Source organism: Oryzias latipes, chromosome 5 (genome assembly GCF_053564925.1).
Source record: "Oryzias latipes strain Hd-rR chromosome 5, Olatipes_Hd-rR_3.1".
In the NCBI taxonomy this organism is placed as follows: Eukaryota; Metazoa; Chordata; class Actinopteri; order Beloniformes; family Adrianichthyidae; genus Oryzias; species Oryzias latipes.
In genome coordinates, this window is record NC_136241.1 from 12916008 (window position 1) to 12939286 (window position 23279).

The window sequence follows — 23279 nt, forward strand, 5'->3', positions numbered from 1 at the left end:
CCTTCAGATTTAATGCAAAGTTACTTGGAACCACTTCAAGTTTTTAGTGTTGGAGGATATCCATCCATCTTTGATGTTTCATTTCTTTAGGCATCTTTTGTTTGGTTTTGGTCTTGTTTCAGACTGTTTGAAAAAATATATACATGACATTATTTTTAAACATTAACAAAGTACAACCAATCAAGCTGATGAGATACAAAGAATAAACCAGACACTTGAACACACTTAAAGATGATCAAAAAATGAAAGTGGGACTAAAAAAAAAGTTATTTTAAATTGAAAAGTACTTAGAATGTGTTTTTTTCCCCTCACAAATATTAACTTAGATTAATTCTGACTTTTTGTTTTGTTTTGATGTCAACATTATTTCCGAAACCCTTTACATATAGATGCCTGGATCATATCAATCCTCGGGCCTGTTGTATCAAAGGGAATTTGTATCTATCTCACATTAAAATATTATTTGTCACATACATAAACATATAATATGACGTATTGTAAAATACTTGTAAAATTGTAGGGGAGGGTTTTTAAACAATAGATATGAAGGAGAGACGAGGAGCGGAAGAATAATATAAGTTTAAAATTGCCAACAAAGCTGTGCTATCTAAACATAAAAATTAATGTAAAAAGCAAAATAAAATACAGCATAAATAGAATAGATAATAAATTACAATAGGTTAATTTAATAAATAAGCCTACATATGCAGGAACCAGATGGTTGCTGTACAACCCGCAGGAGTAAATATAAAATTGACAGATTGTTAAAATTGTCCACATGCTGCCCTTCAACATACAGTAAAGTGACTTATCCCACGCTGTAAAGTGACAAGGTGCCAGAAAATGCAAAAAAAAGCATGTGTTTCAGGTATTGCATGCTTCCTGATTCAGCCTCTGAATGGGCAGTCTTTTTTTATTATTAGCATTCCATCCATGCATCTTTCATTCCAACGGTGCAGGCTCACTGAGGATGCTGAAGCCTATCCCAGCTACTACAGGCATTTGCAGGCTATACCCGAACAGTTCACAAGTCCATTATGGGTCCACCCCGACTTCAAGGACAATGTGGAGTAGCAAATCAACTTATGAAGCCTGTTTTTGGTCTGTGGGACACAGCCAGAGTGCCTAAAGAAACCCCATGCATGCACAGTTAGAACATGCAAAGCTCACATGAAAAGACCCAGCTGAGATTGGAATGGAACAAGAACCTGTTTACTGAGAGCACATGCTAACAACTACAACACTGTTCAGCAATATATATATTATAAATAACAAGATCAATTGACAAGTATTTACAAAACATTTTTCTAAATTATTTCCTTTGTCTTTTGTGAATTGTATGAAATTAGTGCAAGCCTGGTTTCTAAATATTTCTTTAAATCGTATTTTATGTAGATATCATCATTATCGTCTTTATTAATAAAGAACGCAAATAAAACTTTAACAAAGCACTGTACATTAAAGCTAAATATAATAAAAACTGTAAGAAATAAATGTAATAAATAGGTGAATAAAAAATATGATTTAAAAAAACATAATAAAAAATGTTAACTTCTATTGCTACAGTTATGGCAAGGGTCCGTTTCTGAAGTAAAAATTCAGGCAGTGCTTTAGTTATTCAAAATGTTTGCCTTTGTTGTATTTTAAGATAACTGTTTTAAGATGGCAAAATTAGTTAAATTGAAATAAAAAAAAACATCACTTCCTTAACTGAGTGAGTTACACGCAATCATTGGTTACACGAACGGCCTACTCTTCCCATCGACCCTTTCGGCAGGAGAACGTAACATCACGTAAGCGGTAACGTCAAGCAGCCTGCCGTGCGTGTCCCTGGTGTGTTTGGAGTGCCGCTTCTTGCTGTGATCCTGCAACCCTAAACATGCTGACTTTTGCTCTGAGACAACTCACGCGGGTAAGTGCACACTTAACTTTAACCATAAATGTCTTTACGGTGTTGGTGACTATCGGCGCTGCTGCACGAGCGAACTAGCTTGGATTCGTGCTAACTTGTCATGGAAGCGAAGTAAGTAACCACATGATTGGCTCGTAACGATTCGTTGTGTGGTGATTTAAAGGACACGGTTTGCACTAATACGCCACTGGTTGACCCTTCTTTTTTTTCATTACATTGTTGTTGTTTTTTCCACTATGAGGAATGTTAGCTTAAAAGCTACCGGCTAGCTTAGAGTGTTAGTTAAGTTATGTAGCTGCTGCTGTGCTGTGTTTATGCAATGATGCAACACTAAGCGCTCAGTGTCATCATGAGGAAACTGGAGTAAACTAACAGTCTGGTTTCCACCAAGTGTTTTTGAAAAAAGCATTTGTTAATCAAATCGACAAACAATTTCACCAAATAGACAATTTTGCTATTTTTTAATAATGTAATCTGTATATAAATGGTATTTTTAGAAGCACATGTAAAAATAAATAAAACAAAAAACTTCTTGAAGAATTAACAGCCTATTTGTTTAGAACGAAAATACAAATATATATGGAATTAAAGAGTTATTATTACATGCTAGATATTGATTGTCTGGTTATTTTACTCTTTATGAGAGTTATGCTGAACTTCAACCTCAAAAGCAAGAGAGTTAACATATTAATGTGACAATATGTTTGCTGCATCTGTTTAATATGTGCTCTAACTGTTTGTAGATTCACGGATATATGTGAGAATACGTTTTTTTTTACATTGATGTCTGAACTGACACCTAATTTGCATCCTGTTATCCCTCCTGTAGTCGTGAGAATGAGTTTCATTAGTGCAATTATAATGGGAAATTAGCTGTTATAATCATTTGAATGTTGTGTTTATTACCCACCTGTTATACGTAATCAGTGAACTGATTATAAAGATGTTAGTGTATTCAACTTCTTATTTTCTTCAACTTATTTCTTTCCCTTTTTTTTCTGCACTAAATGGAGACAGTGAAATGTTTTAAAAAAACAATGACTCAGAATATTTCTATCCAGATATGTTCAAGGTGCAGAATGAGCCTCAAAGGTTCTCAAGTAGCCCGAGGATGAATATTAACAGCTTATCATGAGGAAGTCATACTGTAGATAAATTGGACCAGCTTTTATACTTCTGCCTGCGTCAACAGCTTCCCAGAGGTTATATTTACCGGTACCAGCAAATCTGCTGAATTGTATCTGAGAAGATTTTGTCATGCAAAGGCAGACTTAAGGACTTCATAGTTTGACAAAATATTCATACACAGTGCATACCCTTTATAAATTCAGCTAACAGGTTCATAACTGATCAGCTGCAGGATCAGTTAGGTGTCAGACAGAGGTCGGTTGATTAGCAGCTCTATTTTGGTCTTTTGACCCATTTAGGAGTTGTAAATTCTACAGATTTTCTCCGATATGATAAGACTGTGTCAAGTTTGAACACAGTTTTTTTTATTTTTTTATTTTTTTTAGTATGTTGCAAGAACTCAGACCTAGTAGTCATTACTTTTCCATGCACTTCCTAAAGTCTTAGTTACAGTTACCCTAACGAATGGATACAAGCTGCCTGTGGGCAAAAAAGGGGCAAACCTGTTCGGGGCATGCAGGTGGCCTGCAGAAAATTTCAAAGTTGTAGATTGCTTGGTTATCCTGCATGCCAAAAATGTTTATGCACCAATGGACATGCTGTGGACGAGTGGTTGTAGCGTAGACTTATACAACACCCAAGGAGGTAGGTGAGATGCATGCACGTTGTGCGGATGTTTCCACACAACGTGCATGGAAAAATCCTGTACAAGGAGCTCGTTTGTGCTGTTCAAATAAGAAAGCCTGACTGTTAGAATTTACGATATTAGTGTAGTTTGTGTGAGTATACTATCAAGCTTGTCACATGCACACCCTGGGTTTTTTAGCATTTGCACGCCGTCAGTAAGGGGCCACTACGAGCACTTTACGAATGACTAGAGTGCGTCACAAGGAAACCGTTTGACAGCATCCCCTGTTCTTGATAAGGATGAGCAACTTGCATTCGCCTTACGAATACTTCACGATTCATTTGCCACATGCACCTCAATCATACGTTCCATTTTTACGACATCCCTGGAGACGGCTGCAGGAGCCTCAAGGGAACTGCAAGACACACCTGTGGCCGCTCCTGTCTACGACCCTCCACAGGCCTGGAAAAAGCTGCAGCACCCGTACGTGGGTTGACTCGTAAGAATGCATGTGACTACGATTTTAGTGTGATTTCTGTTAAAAAGACTTCACATGGTTTTCCTGTGGTTTTGTTTTTGCTAAGTGGTTAAACATATTGTGATGTGCTCACAAGACGGGACGGTTTTGGATCAGTATGAAAAGCATGTGTCCTCACAGGATTTGGATTAGTGTGATTCACTGACTTTGTTGCTTTTTTATTGCTTCTATTAAATTTAGGTCTTCCTGGCAGACTGAGGCCAACAAGACGCATTGGAGTAAGAAAATTGGACAGTTTCCTAAACTTAAACTAATTTAGAAAAAAGACACGGTTAAAAAAATTGAATAAGCTCAGGTAGGGTAAGCGATGATTTGTAACACAAAGATTAGGAGCAGCGAAAGTGAAAGAATGATCAATTGCATTCTTTTTCTCGAAGCAACTTTACAAGCTCCCTATTATCCAGGAGCTTCTTTTTCCTACATATTTAAAAAGCGAGTGATGAAGTTTGAGCTGAAAGTATTAGCCTTCTTTAAGTGAAGTGGCCAGGGTTGAAGCCCAACAAAAACAATTGTATTATTGTTTTATGGAAGCACCAAAACTCTGATCCTGAAAAAGTAAAGAAACTGCACAGAGCTCAAAAACAATGATTTCAATGTCAAACTCGTTTTTTATGTTTAAAATTGTGAAAACCTTCTACTTTTTAATGACATTTTTATTGTAAATGTAAATGGCAGAAAAAAACAAAAAAACTATAAAAAAGATAAATAATAGAAATAGAGATAAAAGAAACAAGCAGTTATTTCAGATACTTTAGCTAGCCACCACGAGCCATTAAAACAACTTAAATGCAGCTTAGTGATGCATGAGTGCAATAGTTTGAATGTGGCAGCCCAAAACACACATATACTTGAGTTAACATAGACTTTTTATTGGAAGTGATCATCAAGCCTGGTGCGAAAGTAGCATTATAATCCAATATTTAATGTGAGAAGATCACAGGATTCAAGATTCATCCCCCTGACTTGGTGAGCATTTAGGAACTTCACCAAGACAAAGATTTGACCCAGACAGTTTTGACCTTTTGGGTCACTTTGGATCTCCACTGTTCTCAGTCTACTGTCACCTAGAGTGAATACTAGGCCCATTTGTAATGGACAGTTCAGCCATTAGCCTGTGACAGCAAATGGACATCCAAGTGTCAGCCTGATGGATTACTGTCTGTTGATGCTTCTCTTCCCTTTTTTTTTTTTTTTGGCGCGTGTCTTGTTTGTTTGTCTTGTGTTACTGTGATGATTGCTGTGTGTCGCAGCCACTGATGGACGGCAGTCATCTGTAAAACTCGTCTCAGGAGTTAGCTGGGAAATGGGCAAAAATGATACAGAACAGGAATTAATGAAATGATTTCCTTTTTCCATTTCCTTTTCCTCTGTTGTTGTTTGGAGAGCGTTGAGGTTTGACAGAAATGAGGGAGCCGTCCAGATAATGTATCTTTGCACATCTCTTACCTCGCTATTGTTTCCCACTCAGCACGTGAGTTGATGTGGCCTTTTCTGCTCCCTTTTTCTTACAACAGAGTGTTTTTTTTATGAAGTTCACCTTCAAACAGAGCTGTAATCTGTATCTTAAAATAGTTTTTCTGTGACATATTTGGTGCTTTCATCTTGAGTCTCATATTTCTTGGAACCTTTTCACTTGTATTTATCAATTAATCTCCTGTAATCATCAGAGATTGTAAATGAAGTCAGAAAATACAGATCTGAGCAACAAGGACTCTTTTATTTGATGGAGGCTTGAACTCTTCCATTTAGAAGCCATATATATGATATTTGAAAAAAAAGTTTCTACATGTTCAGGCATACTGAGTAAGATGTGTTTTCTAAGATGCATAAGCAACAAATGAGGTGGAAGGGGAAATTCTTTAAGTGGAGGCGTTAAAAAAAGAAATCTACCAGTACACATTTTGCTTTTATGAATAGTTCCAAAACAGCATATTTTTGGCTGTCCCTTTCCTTGGCTTTTATCTACCCAAGCAGAAACACAGACAGCGAAGGACAGTTCATGTCAAGCTTTAATGACCCATCTAATTTCTTGGTAACAAAGGTGTCCTCTGAGGCAACTCGACCTGTATTCCCTGCTTCTCTTTCCTTTTCCACCTTCACTATTGCCACCTGTGACATAAGGCCAGGCTGCAGACTGTTAGAAAATGTAATTATGTGTAAGTTGCTTCCCTGCGTGTGTCACCTCCGTACCCTCTGCCACACTGGAAGCATTTTAACAGGCAGGCCATATTAGAACTTCTTCATTTACATTACTGAGAACATACAGGATGCCATTTATCTGTGTTTTTCTTTAGAACGTTTTTGTTTTCACAGGTTTGAAGAGTTGATGGCGCTCATTTTAGAGGTCAAATACCTCAATATTGATGGTATTGGTTTGTTTTCTCATTCCCAGGCTGTCTCTGAAAATCCTCTAAAGCAGTGGTGCCCAACCTTTTTCAGGTCGTGAACTGGATTAATATCAGACAATATTTTTATGGACCAGTCTGTAAAATATCTGCACCTGGTTTAAGCTTTATTTGTAAACTAGGTTTTGTGTAGGAACCATTAAAATGTGAAATAGATTTTCCCTTAACCCATAACTGTCAAAGTGGAAACAGAGAAATCAGACGCCAACTTCAGCCCCATCAGTGTGGTGCACATGCAGGCGCCATTGCCATGCATTGAGTCATGTCAGCAGAGCCCTGCTGTTCCAGTTTGGGACAAGGAGGCATGAACCACAAAATTGAGGCGAGCTTACTTATTTCTGAACTGATTTTCATAAAACATAGCTCAAATTCAAGTGTGGATATCGTGGTTTGTTTAAAAAATTATTATCTCTAAAGGTTAATCTGTAAATCGATTTTAATTAAAAAAAACAGTTTGACACTACAACTTTTATTATCTTTTACTAATTTTGTGTTACCTCCATGGAAAAAATACCTGTCAGTTGCTTTTAAAATTTTCATTCAAATAGACAATTTTATAGTCCTTTGTGAAAAATAAGCCTCCTCCTCTCAGCTGGCATCTTTGGCTGAAACAAGAAAAAAAAAGGTTATGCTTAAGAACATGTATCATAACGTCAAATACACCTACGTAACTGTTAAGATTCCAAACACAATGATATTGCCTATATATTGTCAGGTTAAAGTTTCAGGGCACAGCTTCCTTCGGTGAGTGAGGCCAAGAAAGAAAGAAATTCAACACTGGCCGCACTTATTTCAAAAATTACTTGCGTATAGTTTCTTTCTGCCTTGTACGCACTTAAAAATATGTGCGTGCAATGCACTAGCAATGTGCATCTTTGCTGCACAAATTATGCGGGGCCAACATGAACTTCCATCCCTTTTTGTGCTAGTGGCACGTAAATCCGTTTGAATAACATCAGTTATGTTTTAAAATATTAAAACATTGAACATTAATAACATTAATAAACAATATACATCGAAGAACCAAACTAGCATGCTACTCGCTAGCACCCACTTTAGCACAGACGTCATGCTTCCCAGCCAGATTTCTCTCTAATAAAATGTGATAACTATCCTGTGATGATTTCTCTCAGTTTGATTATTTTGTTGGTAGTGTTTTTGCTGTTGATTGGAAAACACGGTGTCCCCCCTTTTGTGATTCTTTGCGTACTTGTTCGGACCTCCTCAGTTCTTCACTCTGGAAGACTTGATGCATAGTAACGGCACGCGTGTGTCACGTCGTATATCACGTGACGGCCAATCCAGTAATACACATCAATGGTCATGACAGACCTTTATAAAAATTAGCAGAACCTGTTAACTGCTCACATTTTACAGTAACCCAACAGGGAGGGGTTACTTAGATAAAACACATGAGACCTAATGATGGTTGAATTCCCTTAACACCACTTTTTCAGGCTGAAACTACCCACCGGTGTTTCAGATGAGAAGATGCAATATTTTAAAGAGCAAGTGTTTTACCCCTTATAGATGTTCTCACCTGGTCCTAAGTCTGGTTTTAATTGCTTTTTAATGATCCCATTAAAGGAAAGCAGTCCTTCACGCCACAGTGCCTTACACATGAAAACCACAGCCAGTGGTGGGATCTGATCAAAGTCTCACTCATCATAAATGTTCATTCAAAGTTAGGAAGAGGCGGGGTTTTCCTAAGTGCAGTTGGTCTGTTTGGTCTCTTCGTTGAACCTTTTCCTTTGCATGGAGACGCTTTGTGCTTTTATCTTGGAAAACGCAGCTTCTCTAACTGCCAGCAGAGAGGGAGAGAAGCAGAACTGACCACAGTGTGGATTTCAGATTTTCAAAAGAGTCAGTAAAAATTTTTTGACTGTGGGCTCTTGTGATCAGGCGTTTGCAGCAGCAGAACTTACCGGCCCCCATTACAGATTAGATAAGCAAGAAATGCTGAATCTGTTCTCTACAATGCCTCGGCTGTTGAAGTCAGTCCCCCAGTTGGTGGAAGTGCTGATGGAGCAGAACTGATTATTGGTATCATGCAAACACACTGGCTGCTAATTATACCACCCTACATATTGGAGTTAGAGAGGAAAAGAAAGGCTTTCAGGATGACTTCAAGTTCCCCCTTCAGTCAAGTACAACATATCTGGGTGTTGCCAAATGTGATACGATAGTTTTCTTCTGGAGAAATGATCTGTTTCATGTGTTTTTGGCTTATTTTAAGGTTTAACTATTTGCCTGATGTGATCCCCAATCATCTTGTGTTCACCTTTTTGTTCACTGTTATTTTTGCTGTTTTGTAGCCCCTGTGCCAGCGGGCCCCTGTCCGCCTCAGTGTGCGTCTGCAGCAATCCCACGCTGCCACCTGCACTGCGGATGAAGATCGCTCCTGGACCGGTCAGGAGAGCCTGGCTGAGGATGACCCTGAAATGTGGGCTCTCCTGCTGAAGGAGAAGGACCGGCAGTGCCGTGGTTTGGAGCTCATTGCTTCTGAGGTACAGCAGCTGCACAATGGATGTCAAGGGTTTTCTAAACCAATTCCTGTTTTTTTCTAAACACTCAAGCCATCGTGTGATGTAAAACTCTTGTTCATTTAGCACAATGTCCAGTCTATGAAATGCATAGAGTGTAAGGATCCGCTCATCCTGCAGAAATGGGCAGTACATCCGTTGTCTTTTGGCGTGTGAGGTTGCTAAGGGCGCCTCCGTTTTGCAAGTTTGGCAAAAATAAAAAGGATAGACATGAGGTATCAGTAGCCGCTTTTACATGGGCAAAAGTAATCGGAATGAACGCCTGATCGGAAAGAAAATGCGTCATGTAAACGCGCCGTTCGGAATACTCTGCCCCGGTCAGACTCGTTCGGATCAGAATTTCTTTCCTTTTTTTTTTTTTTTTTTAAACTTGTTCTGTCCAACAGCTGAGCAAACAGATTAGAGCTGAAGGCTTTTTGTGTTGGACAGGATCAGAATTTTTTTCCCATCGAGATAGGTGTCGTCTATCCGATCGTGGGGCATGCAAACGGTCATTCCGATCGTGTGTCACTACTGCTCTGGTTTACGTCATGCATAGACGGTGTTTCGCTGAGAGAAAGCCTTTCAGCTCAGAAATTACCGACCAGCTGCTCTGCGGACGCCCCGTGAAAAGCGCCGCTCCGCTCTCGCCCCGCTCTCGCCCCGCTCTCGCCCCGCTCTCGCCCCGCTGACTCTCCCCTCTCTTACACCCCTCACAAGGGAGATGCGGGGCAGGAGCGCTTCGTGCCCCCCCGCACTCACTCGGTCCACTGGCACCCGAATTAGCAGAGCAGCCGGATTAATAATTTTGTGTCGGGGGGGGGGGGTGCTTTTTTACGTGTGCGTTTTGTTGTTTTGTTATGTGTGGGAGAATTCAGACTGCGAGCCGTCCCGCCGTTCTGGGTTAGCGGCTGCAGGACTCAGGAGGAACCGTGTTCGAACAGAGCTCGGGCCGCTACCTCACAGAGTGGCTTTGGGGCGGTTTGTGAACTTTTCAGAGCAGAAATACAGTAAACAGAAACTGTTCAATCACGTGGATTTGTGTTTCCAGTTGTGTCCCGACAAAATAAAGGCTGATGTTATTCCCAGACATTTACGTGCAGCCAAGCTGCAGATTGCTGCGTTTCTCGCACGGTCCTGGATTTTCTGTCCATCAAGGCTAATGATGTTAGCGTGTTAGCCTGTCTTAACCCTTCTCCAGCTTCGTTCTTCCACAAAAAAGCACTGACCACACGGATTAAATATAACGATGAGCGAACAGGCGCTTCATAATATTCATGACATTAATAAAAGCACGTTTGCAAGATCGTCTCGTATTACGGAGCTGCTGCACATGCTGTCTGTCTGTGGCAGCGGGTTTTTTAAAACTGGACTTATTTACTCATCCGAGTGATTTTACTCTACTGCTCATGCCCAAATTATTCATTTCGACCGAAAGTGTGAGCCATGAGAACGTTTGTTCTCATCGGAAAAAGGTTTTCTGTGCCCATGTGCACGGGTGAATTTTAACCCGACCAGTGATCCGATCAAGATATTCTGCCCATGTAACCGCGGCTACTTTCAGTTAGCTATTGGATGTTTAAAATTGTTGGCAACTAACTAGTCTTTAGAAAAAAATGTTAGCCTTAGGTTTGACAGGTTTTTTTGGGGATATCATTTTATTATTTTATTTTTGCGAATTTAGCGCATTGAATAATCTGGGAAATTAGGAACAACCTTTTATACACTGTGTTAGAAAACAAAAAATAACTGGAGATCAACAAAGCATTGAAAAGACTTCAAAGAAATCTGGGAAGTTTAGAAGAATCATAATCGTAGACACTTGTTACAAACATTTCTTGAACAAAAGTAAATTCAAGATTTTAAGATAATTTAAGGAAGATACAGAAGTGCTGCCTCCATTTGCTGCCACGTTCCTTAGACATCCTTTGCAGCTCAGATAACCTTCCTCCTCAGCTGACTTCTCTTTGTTTTTTAAAACGTTACCCTTTCAGCTGATACGGGAACAGTAAGAAGTGCATTGAAAACGATGCTTGTAGTCACACAGCCAGATGACAAAGAGGCAGTCCACTTTTCCACTGTGTGACCCACAGAGATGCTGCACTCAATTTGTTGATTTTTTTATTTTTAAATCTCAAAAACAATTTTTATTTTATTTTAGTGTGAAGTAAATGTATCCAAAGTTTAAAAGAATTACAGATTTAAACTCTTTCTGCTAATTATGCATTGGCTTTTAAAAAAGTCAAGAATCTGGCAACAAAATCAATTGCAATTGGTAGATGTTGGATTTTAAAAACGTTTATTTACTTTATCAAAACAAAGAAAAGTCCTGCCCAAAGGATTTCCCCCCAAAAAAGTCACAAATATTTATCAAAGCATTACGGCTGTACGGTTACAAATCAATTAAATTTAATCTTGCTCACTTCCTCGCTGTAATTCTTAGTTTTTAAAAGAAAAGACGTTGAGAAAAATTGATGTACATATTTTTTAATTGTATCATTGTATTTAGTTAGTCTTATAAAAGGCCAACATATGCAAGATTAAGTAAAAAATCCACAGTGGAGGGGTTAAGGTTGATATTCAGATCATTTTATTTTGTTTGTTTTACTGAGGTTTTTTTTGGCCGCTTTGTCCTAGAAATATATTAACTTGTACTCAATGAGTTTTAATATAATAAATGGCATGTTAAAAATGTTAAAAGTGCTGTGAAGAATTTCATGCCTGTTTTTACTCAACAAAAGAAGTGCCTTTGTTTTACATTGTGTTAATATGAGTTTTGCTCATCAGAAGGCAGGAAAAGGTTTCGTACTTGGCTGTTGTTTTCCGCCTGTGTTGTCTTTAGTATATATCAGTCCGTCTTCCACACAGGCCCATTGCTTTAGTGTGAGATTTAACTGATATCTTCACTCTACCTTCTCCTTAACTCGCGCTTTTAAAGGAATATCACAGGACAGTCGGGTAGGCCCTCTTTGAATGAGAACACAGACATTTCTGCATGATGACATCTACGCACACACACACACACACTCTGTGAGGCAAGTGCATCTTCCATCCTAATATATGCACACTTGTCTGCATGACAGACAGAAGCAGAAGAAAGCTGTCACTGGAGCTGTTATCTCCCTTGATCTCCCCTTTGCTCTGAGGTGAAGCATTAGCATAAACACTCCGATACGGCGCACTCACCGAGCAGCTGAAGGAGAGAGTGAAGAAGACGTTTGTCTGTGTACATTTCTGTTAGATCTTCTTATCAGTGGATTCATAAACGGTGGTTGTTATGGTGGCTGTGGCAAATGATTAGTGTTGTAGCCATGGAATAAAAAAGCCTGAGCTGTTTTCACCTATGCACGGAAAACTTTGAAATCTTCTTAAGAAGTGATGATGGGTCAGAGTATATAACTTTTTATAACTTTATCCATTATGAGAAATGTATAAGCTCTCATAATGGATCTTGTGGGTGAGTAATAGTAAGTTAAGAGTCAGAAAAAAGGACACACATCCTCCCTGGGTTCTGATTTTGTCACATTTACCTGATATGAAAAAAACAACTTTACTGAATGAAATTCTTAGGATAAAGGTCTTTTTTTTCCCCCTGCAAACCCGTTAAGTTTGATGCTGATCTAAAACTGATGGAAGTTGTGACTGTAACAGGCTGTTCTTTTCTTCAAAAGTCTGCATCTAACCTAAACACATGTAGAAACATTGAGTGTACTGTGTTTTATTCTCCAGCAGTGGATCAGGAAGAACTGTGAAGTGCTGTGTTAGTCTATCCAAGTCCAGAGGTTCAATACTTTAATGATTACTTCAAGCTAAAGGAGGGATTTCTCACCATCAATTAACACACTTTAATTTGCTGTCCTTGTCCTTTCTTGGTCATTGATCCAAGTGTGCATTTGTTTGTGTGTGAATTTTCATCGCAGAATTTCTGCAGTCGAGCCGCTCTAGAAGCTCAAGGCTCCTGTCTGAACAACAAATACTCTGAAGGTTACCCGGGGAGAAGGTGAGCCAGCCCTCTTTCTGACACACTTCAGCTCACAGATCCTGCTTTTACACGTAGTGCTTGAGAAATTCTCTACAGATGTACTAAGCATAACATTTTTCATCGTAACTGAACAGCAATGGCCTAAACTTTAAACTTCCCACCAAGTTTATACTTTTTTTTTTCCCAAAGAAAATGCCCAACAAGTTACATGAGTTAGAAATATCTACTTTTTGCTTTTATTTTGAAAATGTCCCTTTATCATTGTTTAGTAACGATGATCAAGGTCCATTCCTGCTGTTTAACTGTGGGGTAAACACTGCTCTGTTTTGGGTTTTAAAATCAGCCATTTATTCAATTTGACCCAAATGTCTAGCAGTAAACTATCTCTGCTTTTGTTGTGCAGATGATGAAGAAGCTCCAAAATTTTTTGTGTTTAATTTATTGCTTTCGACTTTAAATAGGAATAGTCTTGTCATACATTCTAGTTGTAGCTTGCAGCAAATTCTTCAGCTAATTAGGTGAAGAAAAGTGTGTTTTAGTTCTTCACTCACAGCTTTGATTGTTTAAACCTCTTTTTTCCCTCTGCTAAGTAAACACCTTTGGTTAAGTTGTCTATCCAAGGACCCGAGCTGCTATGCATAACTAGACACAGAACTAGAGCAATTTAAAAAACGGCTAATCCCATGTGGAGCTGATGGTAGGAGCATGACAGGACAGTCAGGGGGAGCAGACCCACAACCCTCACTACTGCATTTAGATTCCGAGCATAAATGGATCCAGTTTTCATCCAGTTAATCCTTATGTTATCGGCACATAAGACCGTGTAAACAATTTTACTGCAAACCCCTGACAAGGAAAACAAAAGACTTTAGGGATGTAAGAAATAAATAAATAATGTTCCACCTTTTGTTTATTTCCTTTTAGATTTTTTATTTTATTTTTCCTTTTATCTCTTTGCAAACCTTCCTTTAGATACTATGGTGGAGCAGAGGTGGTTGACCAAATTGAGCTTCTTTGTCAAAAGCGAGCTCTGGAAGCCTTTGACTTGGACCCAGAAAAGTGGGGCATCAACGTCCAGCCGTACTCTGGTTCTCCAGCTAACTTTGCAGCCTACACAGCCGTTCTAAACCCCCACGACCGCATCATGGGGCTGGACCTTCCTGACGGCGGACAGTCAGTTATTTCTCTTTTTCCTTTTTTCTCGTCATGCTAGCACCTTTTTCTAGTATCTTCTCACTCAAAGCTGCTCCTGTTTCTTTGGTGGTTAGCATCATTGTTTGTCCTGGAGATTCTGAAAAGCTTTGTATGTTTTATTTCATATTTAAATTTGACTAAAAATATGTCATCGTTGTTGACTTCTGTTTTGGTTTTTCATCCCAGTCTAACCCATGGATACATGTCTGATGTAAAGAGGATCTCTGCAACATCCATCTATTTTGAGTCCATGCCTTACAAGTTAAATGTAAGTAACGTCTCTTTTTTGTTTTCATGTTTAATTCTTGTTTTGGAATTTCATTGTTTTGATGTTATAGAAATATATTTACTCGTTAATAGCTGACTTCTAAAGCTCTGTAACTTTGTACACAAGTCAGTTGAAGAAAACGTTAATGGAATGAAGAACCCAAACGTGACAGTGGAGAGGGAAGTCTACTGAGAAAGCTCCAGTGGAACCAGACTCGGACTGCTTGGAGTCACAAACAGATAAAAACTGGAACATCGTTTAGTATAAGTATAGTATAATTAGCATAAAAAGACAAGTTTGTAACTTGATGAAAATGCACAAACACAAAATCCATGTAACACCCATTTAACATGTGGGACCGGGTCGCGAGGGCAGTAGTCCAAGCAAAGATGCCCAGACAGTCCTCATACGGCCACCTCCTCCAGCTCCTCTGGGGTAGGGGTCCCAAGACGTTTTCATGCCAACCAAGAGATGTCGTCTCTTTAACGGGTCCGGGGACTTGCTCAGGATCTCCTGGTGGGACACCTTTCTAGGGAGGCATTCATGAGGTACCAAAAACAGATGCCTGGAGCCAGGCCTGGGGTTGGGGCTTGCAAGCAAGCACCCGGTGGCCGGGGTCCTTCCCACGGGCCCACCACCTGCAGGAGAGCTCAAAAGGTGCTAGTGGTGTGTGGTTTGTGTAGCATCAGTCGGAAGTGGGGGCCTTAGGGGCCCAACCCTCCTGCCATGGAATGCCTGAAACATCTAAAACTTCAGTCCAACAGTTACTACTTACATACTGTGCACATACAGTTACGTAAGGGTTAATGGCCGACGAAGTGTGCATTATCACTTTTTAACGCACACCGTGGAAGCCTGAACTGCGGAGGACGGTTCAGTTTGCTTCCGCGAAGTGCGTTAAAAAGTAATAATGCACACTTCGAAGGCCATTAACCCGCTTATACCATGGTCACTTACAAAAGAAATAAACATTAACCAGTTTTTGGTCCTTAATTCTTGTTTTTGTTTTTGTTTTTCAAATTGGATCGCTTTTCTCACAAAAAGCGAACTATTTGTTACGTGGTGAAGCATGTAATACATAGTCCACATCGCGCCGCTCCACCGCTGCAGTTGCAGTCAATATTTGGCGATATGTATATATATATATATATATTAGGCCTGCACAATATACCGCAAATTTATCGTTATCGCGACATCAAGCTGTGCAATATGCATACCGCAAAAGACGGCGAAAATCGCAATAAATGGTTACCTTGACCCTTGTGCTATCCTAGGCACTTTACCATTGGGAGTGGGGTCATCTAGACCCACTAGACAGTGCACTGAACCTTTTTCCTTCAGTGATTTGTGATCTTCACTGGTGTCCATGGATTACATGAAATCTTTCCACCTTTATCCACCTTTGTCATGGTAGGGAGAACACATCAATGGAAGGGTGGGGTCATCTAAGATAGCACAAGGGTTAAATGTCCCAAAACAAACTCATGGCAGCTTGAAATATTGAATAAATGAAATACATCCCTTTATGCATTTAACCAATCGGAAGGACCCGTTTACGCTGTTGATCAATCAAATGAGCCCTTTTATGTTTGATGTTTGCCTCCTATGTCGACAAGGGTCATTTGGAGTATAATTTTTATACTGTTGCATTGAAATGGAAATTATGTTTTTGGTTGTTTATATACCGCAAATTATATCGTCATCGCAATATTAATCACCAATATCGCATATCGCGAGTTTTCCTCATATCGTGCAGCCCTAATATATATATATAGATATATATATGCGGACCTTTCCGATGGGTTAAATAAAGCATCAGTTCAGAGAAAAGTTCACCGCTTGTTTTTGTCCAAATCCTTAAAGAAATTTAAGGATTTATTGTTTTATTACAGTAAACCAGGCTTAATATAAGTTTGCTGAAAGATTTGTCCTTATTGTTACCTCCTTGTTAGCAAAATGGGTTTATGGTATATTCATTGTATTTGAGGCTCTCACAGTAGTTTGGTGACGATGGTAGGAGCTGACAGATGGCATGGGGAGCGTGCATGTCCAAACCTGCTGATGTATGGGCAGGCAGAAATCCTCTGCGAGAGAGATAATGGGAAATCGACACGCTGGCCAGCAACACTGGCCCTGTCTTCACAATGAGCAAGTTGATGGAACGAGGGGGCATCTATAGATGTACTCTCTGGATGAAAGATGATCAGATTGTATAAATAAAGCTTTTCCTCTTTTTTTCTACTCGTTTCTTTGTTTCTGACGCCCTTATTCTTGGTGGTTTTTGTCTGTTTTGGAGGGTTCAAATGTAGGAGGGTGGCACATGAGACGTATTCCGTGAGACTTAGTGGTCAGTGTTATGGATTAACTAACATGTTTCCCAAATTGCCCAGTTTATTGAAAGGAGCAGGGAGTCTTGACACCAGCCTGATCTGTTCAGCCTCATTACTGTAGCCGAGCAGACCCCTGAAAGGTTGAATTGGGATAAGTATGGGTGCATTACTGAAATTGCTCCATCTTTCTCCATAATATGATAGGTGTAAATTTATACCTAAAATAGATCCCATTTCCCTTTAAAGTCACCCAGAGTGCTTAAGGTGCAGCTGCTTCAAATTAGCCTCACATGGGAAAAAAACATCACTTCTGTGTAGATGCTTCTTGATCTTCAGATATCTAACAATCCTTTTTCATCTTCTCACCTTCCCTTCTTCCTTGATGCCTGCACTTCCGCTAATCTCATATTCCTCTCCTGTTCTTCTGGTCTCCCTTTTTGCAGCCTGCAACAGGACTCATCGACTACGACCAGATGGAGATGACGGCCAAGCTGTTTCGGCCCAAGCTGATCATCGCTGGCACCAGTGCCTATGCCCGCCTCATTGACTATGCCCGCATCAAGAAGGTGAAAGGAGACACCTCATAAACAAACAGAGCCGTTTAAATCTCCTTGCTTGCTTTCTGTGCATCGGAACAGGCGCACATCTCTTCCCTGTCACTAGTGTTAGACGATGAACCCACTGATTCATTTGCTGTGCTATTTCATGTGGCCGTGTTTCATCTATTATTAACATTAGAAGAACAGTCGTTGGTTAAATAGCATAATTTTTATTTTATTTTACCCCCCTTTCCTGTTTTATTCTATAAAATCAACAGATCCTCTTTAAAAATGAGAGAAATTGTGGATTTCGTGATAATTCATGTTGATTGGAACGTTGTGAAGACTTATTCTGGTCATCTGCCAGCAAGAGTTTGGATATTAACAAGCTATTTATTGCTAGTTTCCTCTCTCAGAAAATGTTGGCAGGCAAAAGCATGGACGTATTGCCATAATATTTGGGGCTCTTCAGTCTGTCTCACTGTGTAATTCATCCTTCTGAAGTATCTTCTGCTTTTGCTGGACATGGATGGCTAATAGGTGCAGAGTAATACATTTAAATGTTAATCTGCTAAATCAATCTGAATTTATTGGCATTTTTCTTACTAAATGAAGGTGAAACACATCATTTTTAGTTACATTTAGTGTTTTTATGTACAGTTTATGCCAAGAAACATGCTAAAATGTCTTTTTGCTGTACAGTTGAATGATGTCTATGCAGTTCCTTATTTATATGAAGTTTTTAACCCCTCCCACACCTTTTTTTGGAACAGCTCTGCACAGATATCAACGCCTACATGCTTGCTGACATGGCTCACATTAGTGGCCTCGTGGCAGCCAAAGCTGTCCCCTCCCCCTTTGACCACGCCGACCTGGTCACTTCCACCACACACAAGTCCCTCAGAGGAGCGAGGTAGGTAGAGCGTGTGTGACCCCGAAAGCCCAAACGGAGTACAGCCATTAAAGGTAAAGGTCTTTGTTCGCTGGTGGCTGTTCTCTGCAGGGCTGGCCTCATCTTCTACCGCAAAGGGGTGCGCTCAGTGAACAAGAAAGGGAAGGAAATCCTGTACGACCTGGAGGACAGGGTCAACTTCTCCGTTTTCCCCTCCCTGCAGGGCGGACCTCATAACCACGCCATCGCTGGTGTGGCCGTAGCCCTCAGACAGGTCAGCTCAGCTGCACCGCAAAGATAATGGCTTAGCACCCTGCCTTGATATTTTCTGATAAAAAACGGGTTGCTTGTGCAGCAGTTTGTGTTTTTTATGTTGTAATGGAAGCGTGTTGGTGTTGGGTACTAATAAGGGATCTTAACATTTTCATTAGTTCTTGTTCTGCTAATAAAAGCGCTCAACAGTCTTTCATTACCGTCTGCAGGCTCAGTCTCCCATGTTCAGGGAGTATATCGTTCAAGTACTGAAGAACGCCAGGGCCATGGCTGACGCTCTTCTTAACAAAGGCTACACACTTGTTTCAGGTAATCCACCTTTTTTCATACATTTATGCATCTTTACCCAGTTTTTAATTAGAGCGGGTGGTGGATTCACTGCAGAGAAAAAAACGAATAAAAGTTCAAATGAAATGTTCAAAAACTCACTTACAGGAGAGTTTCATTCAAATTCATGATGTGCTGCAGACCCTAATGCACACACTGTTTGCTTGTCAGTCAACAATATAAATGTGATGAAAGTGGTATCTTTGTGAGGTAAGCATATATTTGAATCCTGTTAAACACTAAATATGCAGCTATCAGCTCTTTTTTGATGTATAGCCTTCAAAAGATGCTCTAAAATATACAGACTCTGCAGTTTGTACTTCCTACTACTATTTGTGTTTTATTTAAACAACAAAAAAGAATTTAAACACATTTTTTCATGATTATATTCACCTCGGTTACAATAGACTTACGTGATCTGCTGTAGATGTGAGGGGTGTTAACTAATTATTATTAACGTTATCAGATTTGCCTCGTATGTTTACATCATTCTTCTTTTTAAGGAAAAAAGTATGAAGGTGCAAAATATAAGGATTCACCTCCTATAAACAAGCAACAATTCTATTCCTCACAGACCTGTTACTTCTTCTTTTAGAAGTTCTTTCATCATCCACTGATTACCTGTATTAATGTCACATGTTTGAACCGATGTTCTGTCTACGCCCTTAAATGGTCAGACTATAACCTCCTCATCGAGACCAAAGAGCTGTCAAAGGTCACAAGGGACAAGATTGAAAACCTGAACAAGACTGGGACAAACCAATCTTTGATAAGCGAGCCGTTTGGAGAGAAGAGATCAATTGTTGGAGCAATTACCGGTATTAGAAATACAAGATCATTGACGATCTCCTTCCACCTGGAGCTCCATGATAGATCTCAACCTGGTGGAGAGCAAATGATCTTGAGATCGGGGAGAAAACAGACCAGAACATAATAGGATCTGGTCAATGGCCTTCATAGAGCTTGGGCCACAGGATACTGAATACTGAGTTTCATCCCAAAAGCACCAAACCCACTTTGAAGCACAGGGGTTAGTTTTTCTGCAAAGGGGGCCGAACAACTGATCTGTACGAATGAAATGATGACTGGGGCCATGTATGATGAGAGTTTGGTCAAAAACCTCCTTCCATCAGCGAGAGCTTTGAGGAGGAAATGTGGCCGGATCTCCTAAAATGGCAATGATCCCAAACACAACAAAAGAGTGGCTATGTAAAAAGCAGTTCTGGGTTATGTAATGGTCTAGCCCTGTTCTCTGGACTTCAATCCAATAGAGAATCTGTAAAGGACGTTAAAAGTCCTTGTTGCCCAGCAACAGCCCCAAAGCATCACAGCTCTTGAAAAGATCTGCACGGAAGCATTGACCAAAATAGCAGCTACAGTGTGAATCCAGGAAACCTTTGACCTCTGTCATTGCAAATTAGAGTTGCATTAGAAAGTATTGATTGACCAAATGCATATTTTCTGAACCGCTATACAAAGAAATACCTTAAAAGTCAAACTATGTGATTTCCTGATAAATCTATGATGAGCATTACATGCCTTCTAGTCTTTTGAGTAGGATAACTTGCACAATAGATGACTGACATACCTCTTTGCCCCTCCCTTTCCCTCATTTAGAATGGATTTCATTGATTTAAATGTTGAATATTCCAGGTGGGACAGACAATCATCTGGTTCTGGTGGACCTGCGGCCCAAAGGCATTGATGGGGCCCGGGCTGAGAGGGTGCTGGAGCTGGCATCCATTACTGCCAACAAAAACACCTGCCCAGGGGACAAAAGCGCCCTGACCCCCGGGGGCCTCCGGCTCGGTAAGGAGCAGCTTATTGCTGAATGGACTTGACACGTGCGCACGGTAATCTGGAAATAATCTGACAGATATGGATCTTCCCACTTTGCTGTTCAGAGTTTTGGATTCTCTTTTGTCTTCTTCTTTGCATACGATTTCTTTTTCACTTCTTCATAGCTCTGCACATTGAAATGGTCCGCTACAAATTAAGCCACAAGCAGTTTGTTATTTATTCAACATGTTTGGCTTTTTAATCATCTGTCAGGAAGTTCAAGAGCCAAATTTAAAGCAGCAGCCTTCGTCTTTGTCCTAAGGCAAGACTCTTACCTGCACCGCAGCGCTCTGCTGCACTTCACTTCTTCATCTTCATAGCGATGATATTCACTAATGTTTATTTTTAAAAGTCTTTTTTTTTTGGGTATCCAGCGACGTGAATGTTGTATTTTCTTGGTCTTAGGCGCTCCGGCTCTGACCTCCCGACAGTTCAAAGAAGATGATTTTGTTCAAGTGGTGGAGTTTCTAGATGAGGGTTTCAAAATCGCTTTGGATGTCAAGAAGAAGACTGGTGAGTCTGCTTTGAAGAAGGAGACAGTTGTAGCTGCAGCTTTTTTTTTTTCTACCTAAAATAGCCTGAAATGACCTTGGATGAAAAGTTTCATTGTGGTTTTTCAACTGCAGGAAAGCTTCAAGATTTCAAGAGCTTCCTCCTTCAGGATCCAGAGACGGTGGCTCGTATTGCAGACCTGCGACTCCGGGTTGAAGCCTTCGCCAGGCCGTTCCCCATGCCGGGCTTTCACGACCATTAGACGAGCACATGCGGAGTCTTGATTTGAAGGGGTTGACAGTTGGTAGACAGGCACGAAGAAACACCATCAGAAAAAAATGCTGTTCATTCTGCTGACGTTTTTAGCCTTTTTTTTTTACTTTCTATCACTATCAGAGTATCTCTGCATACAGTTAGCATCATGAGGTAAATACATAATTAAAGGAAGATGAGCAGTTTTTGATCTTTTCCAGCCATCTTCACACCGTTCTACTGAGGGGAAAAAAGCAAACATCTCAGTTCAAGCAGAGACCAACACCTTGTTAGTGTAAAATATCAGTCTTATTCAGTAAAGAGTCTTAACTAACATCCCGTGTATGTTTCCCATCCCCCTTTTTCTTTTTTCTTTTTTCTTTTTGGTTTTGAAGCCATTCAGAAAAGAGGCTTCATGAAGTGAAGAACGACAGTCAGTCAGTGTTGGAGGGGTTCTGGTTTTTAAATATCCACTCAAACTATTTTTGTAAAAAGAGCTTTTATTTGGAAAGAACTTGAGCCAATTCTTTCTACAGTAGAACATTCAGAGTAAGACTATACAAAACATAAACTAATAAATATATTTTACATGGTACAGATTGATAAAATAACACTACAGTTTGTTCTCAGATTGTTTAGAACTTCAAACTTGACTTTAATCTAAATTTATGTGGGATAGTGTCATATTGCATCACAAATCTCCATAGGTACATTTCTATGGAGGGATATTTTGTGCTATTATTCCAGCGCATCCCTCACTATTTTCAGTGTAAAACATTAAAAATTTTGGGTGCTCAAAAAGTTTGCACTTGAAACTTAAAAATATGTGCAATCCAAACTAAATTCTCTCTCTTCTGCACTCGAAACAAAGCAGAACACCGCGTTACAAATGTGCCACCCAAGCCAGCCAATCACAGACGTCTGTTTTTCTGTTTCAAGTCCAAATTATTTTTTTGACCACACTAGATATTTCAAGTTTTACGCTAAAAAAGTGAGTGTTGCACTTGGTATAAAGGCTCAAAAATAACTCCATACATTTCCTGTAATTAATTTCTTTCAGAAAATTCTTCTATGAAACTTTGTATTTTGCAAAAAGTTGGTATTCTAATGGAACTACCAAATTATCACCTTTTAATATGTCCTGCTACTTTTAGTATTTCCACAAAAAGTGTTAATTTTTCTGTGTATTTTTTAGTAACTGACATATTTCTTGCTGATTTGTTATGCAAAAAAAACAAACATTTATACTTCATCTTTTCTGATTTCAAATGAAGAGTTCAGTTTCTCTTTTTTTTCTGCCAATATCTTGAAGATAGCATATCAGTCTGTGACATGTTACAAAGCACAAACCACAAGCAAAAACTCTTTTTTTTTTAGTTGTTTTCACAATAATTTTCCTAACCATTATTTGGCAAACATGGTTTTGCCAAAACACAGTATTTGCTGTAGTTTTATTTAATTTACTGCCTTTATCATCTGTGAAAAGATCTGTGATTGCACACGGAAGCAGTTTTGAACTAAAGTTTACAGAGTTTGAAATTACTTTTATTTTAACTGTTCTAATAAAAGTTGATTACTTGCACAGAAGCTCTGAGGATTTCTTATATGCATCACATTTGACAAACAAACCACAAATTTAAAATATGAAAAGTTTTTTTTCATTAACATATAAATGACTTATTTTTTGTTTTGATGGATCCGTGATAAAATAATCCTAAAGCATAACTGGTCCACACAAGCTAAAAAAGCTGCCAAACA

The 23279-nt window shown here is 39.5% G+C and overlaps 1 protein-coding gene across 1 annotated transcript; it reads left to right on the forward strand.

Moving 5' to 3' along the window:
• Positions 1–1556: 1556 nt before the first annotated feature.
• On the forward strand, positions 1557–23108 carry shmt2 (serine hydroxymethyltransferase 2 (mitochondrial)). The gene is made up of 12 exons (XM_004068690.5): positions 1557–1912; positions 8927–9118; positions 13054–13133; positions 14088–14288; positions 14496–14577; positions 17351–17473; positions 18220–18359; positions 18450–18612; positions 18821–18920; positions 20592–20747; positions 21183–21290; positions 21404–23108. Exons 1-12 carry the CDS (start codon positions 1880–1882, stop codon positions 21529–21531), a joined length of 1506 nt encoding a protein of 501 aa, XP_004068738.1. The 5' UTR covers positions 1557–1879; the 3' UTR covers positions 21532–23108.
• Positions 23109–23279: the final 171 nt, after the last annotated feature.

Excerpts from the sequence above, each read along its gene's own strand:
- shmt2 (XM_004068690.5), top strand. The coding sequence starts at position 1,880 with ATGCTGACTTTTGCTCTGAGACAACTCACGCGG. Across the intron at positions 9,119-13,053 it reads TGGAGCTCATTGCTTCTGAG|AATTTCTGCAGTCGAGCCGC; the intron begins GTACAGCAGCTG and ends TTTTCATCGCAG. Across the intron at positions 18,613-18,820 it reads TGGCCGTAGCCCTCAGACAG|GCTCAGTCTCCCATGTTCAG; the intron begins GTCAGCTCAGCT and ends TACCGTCTGCAG.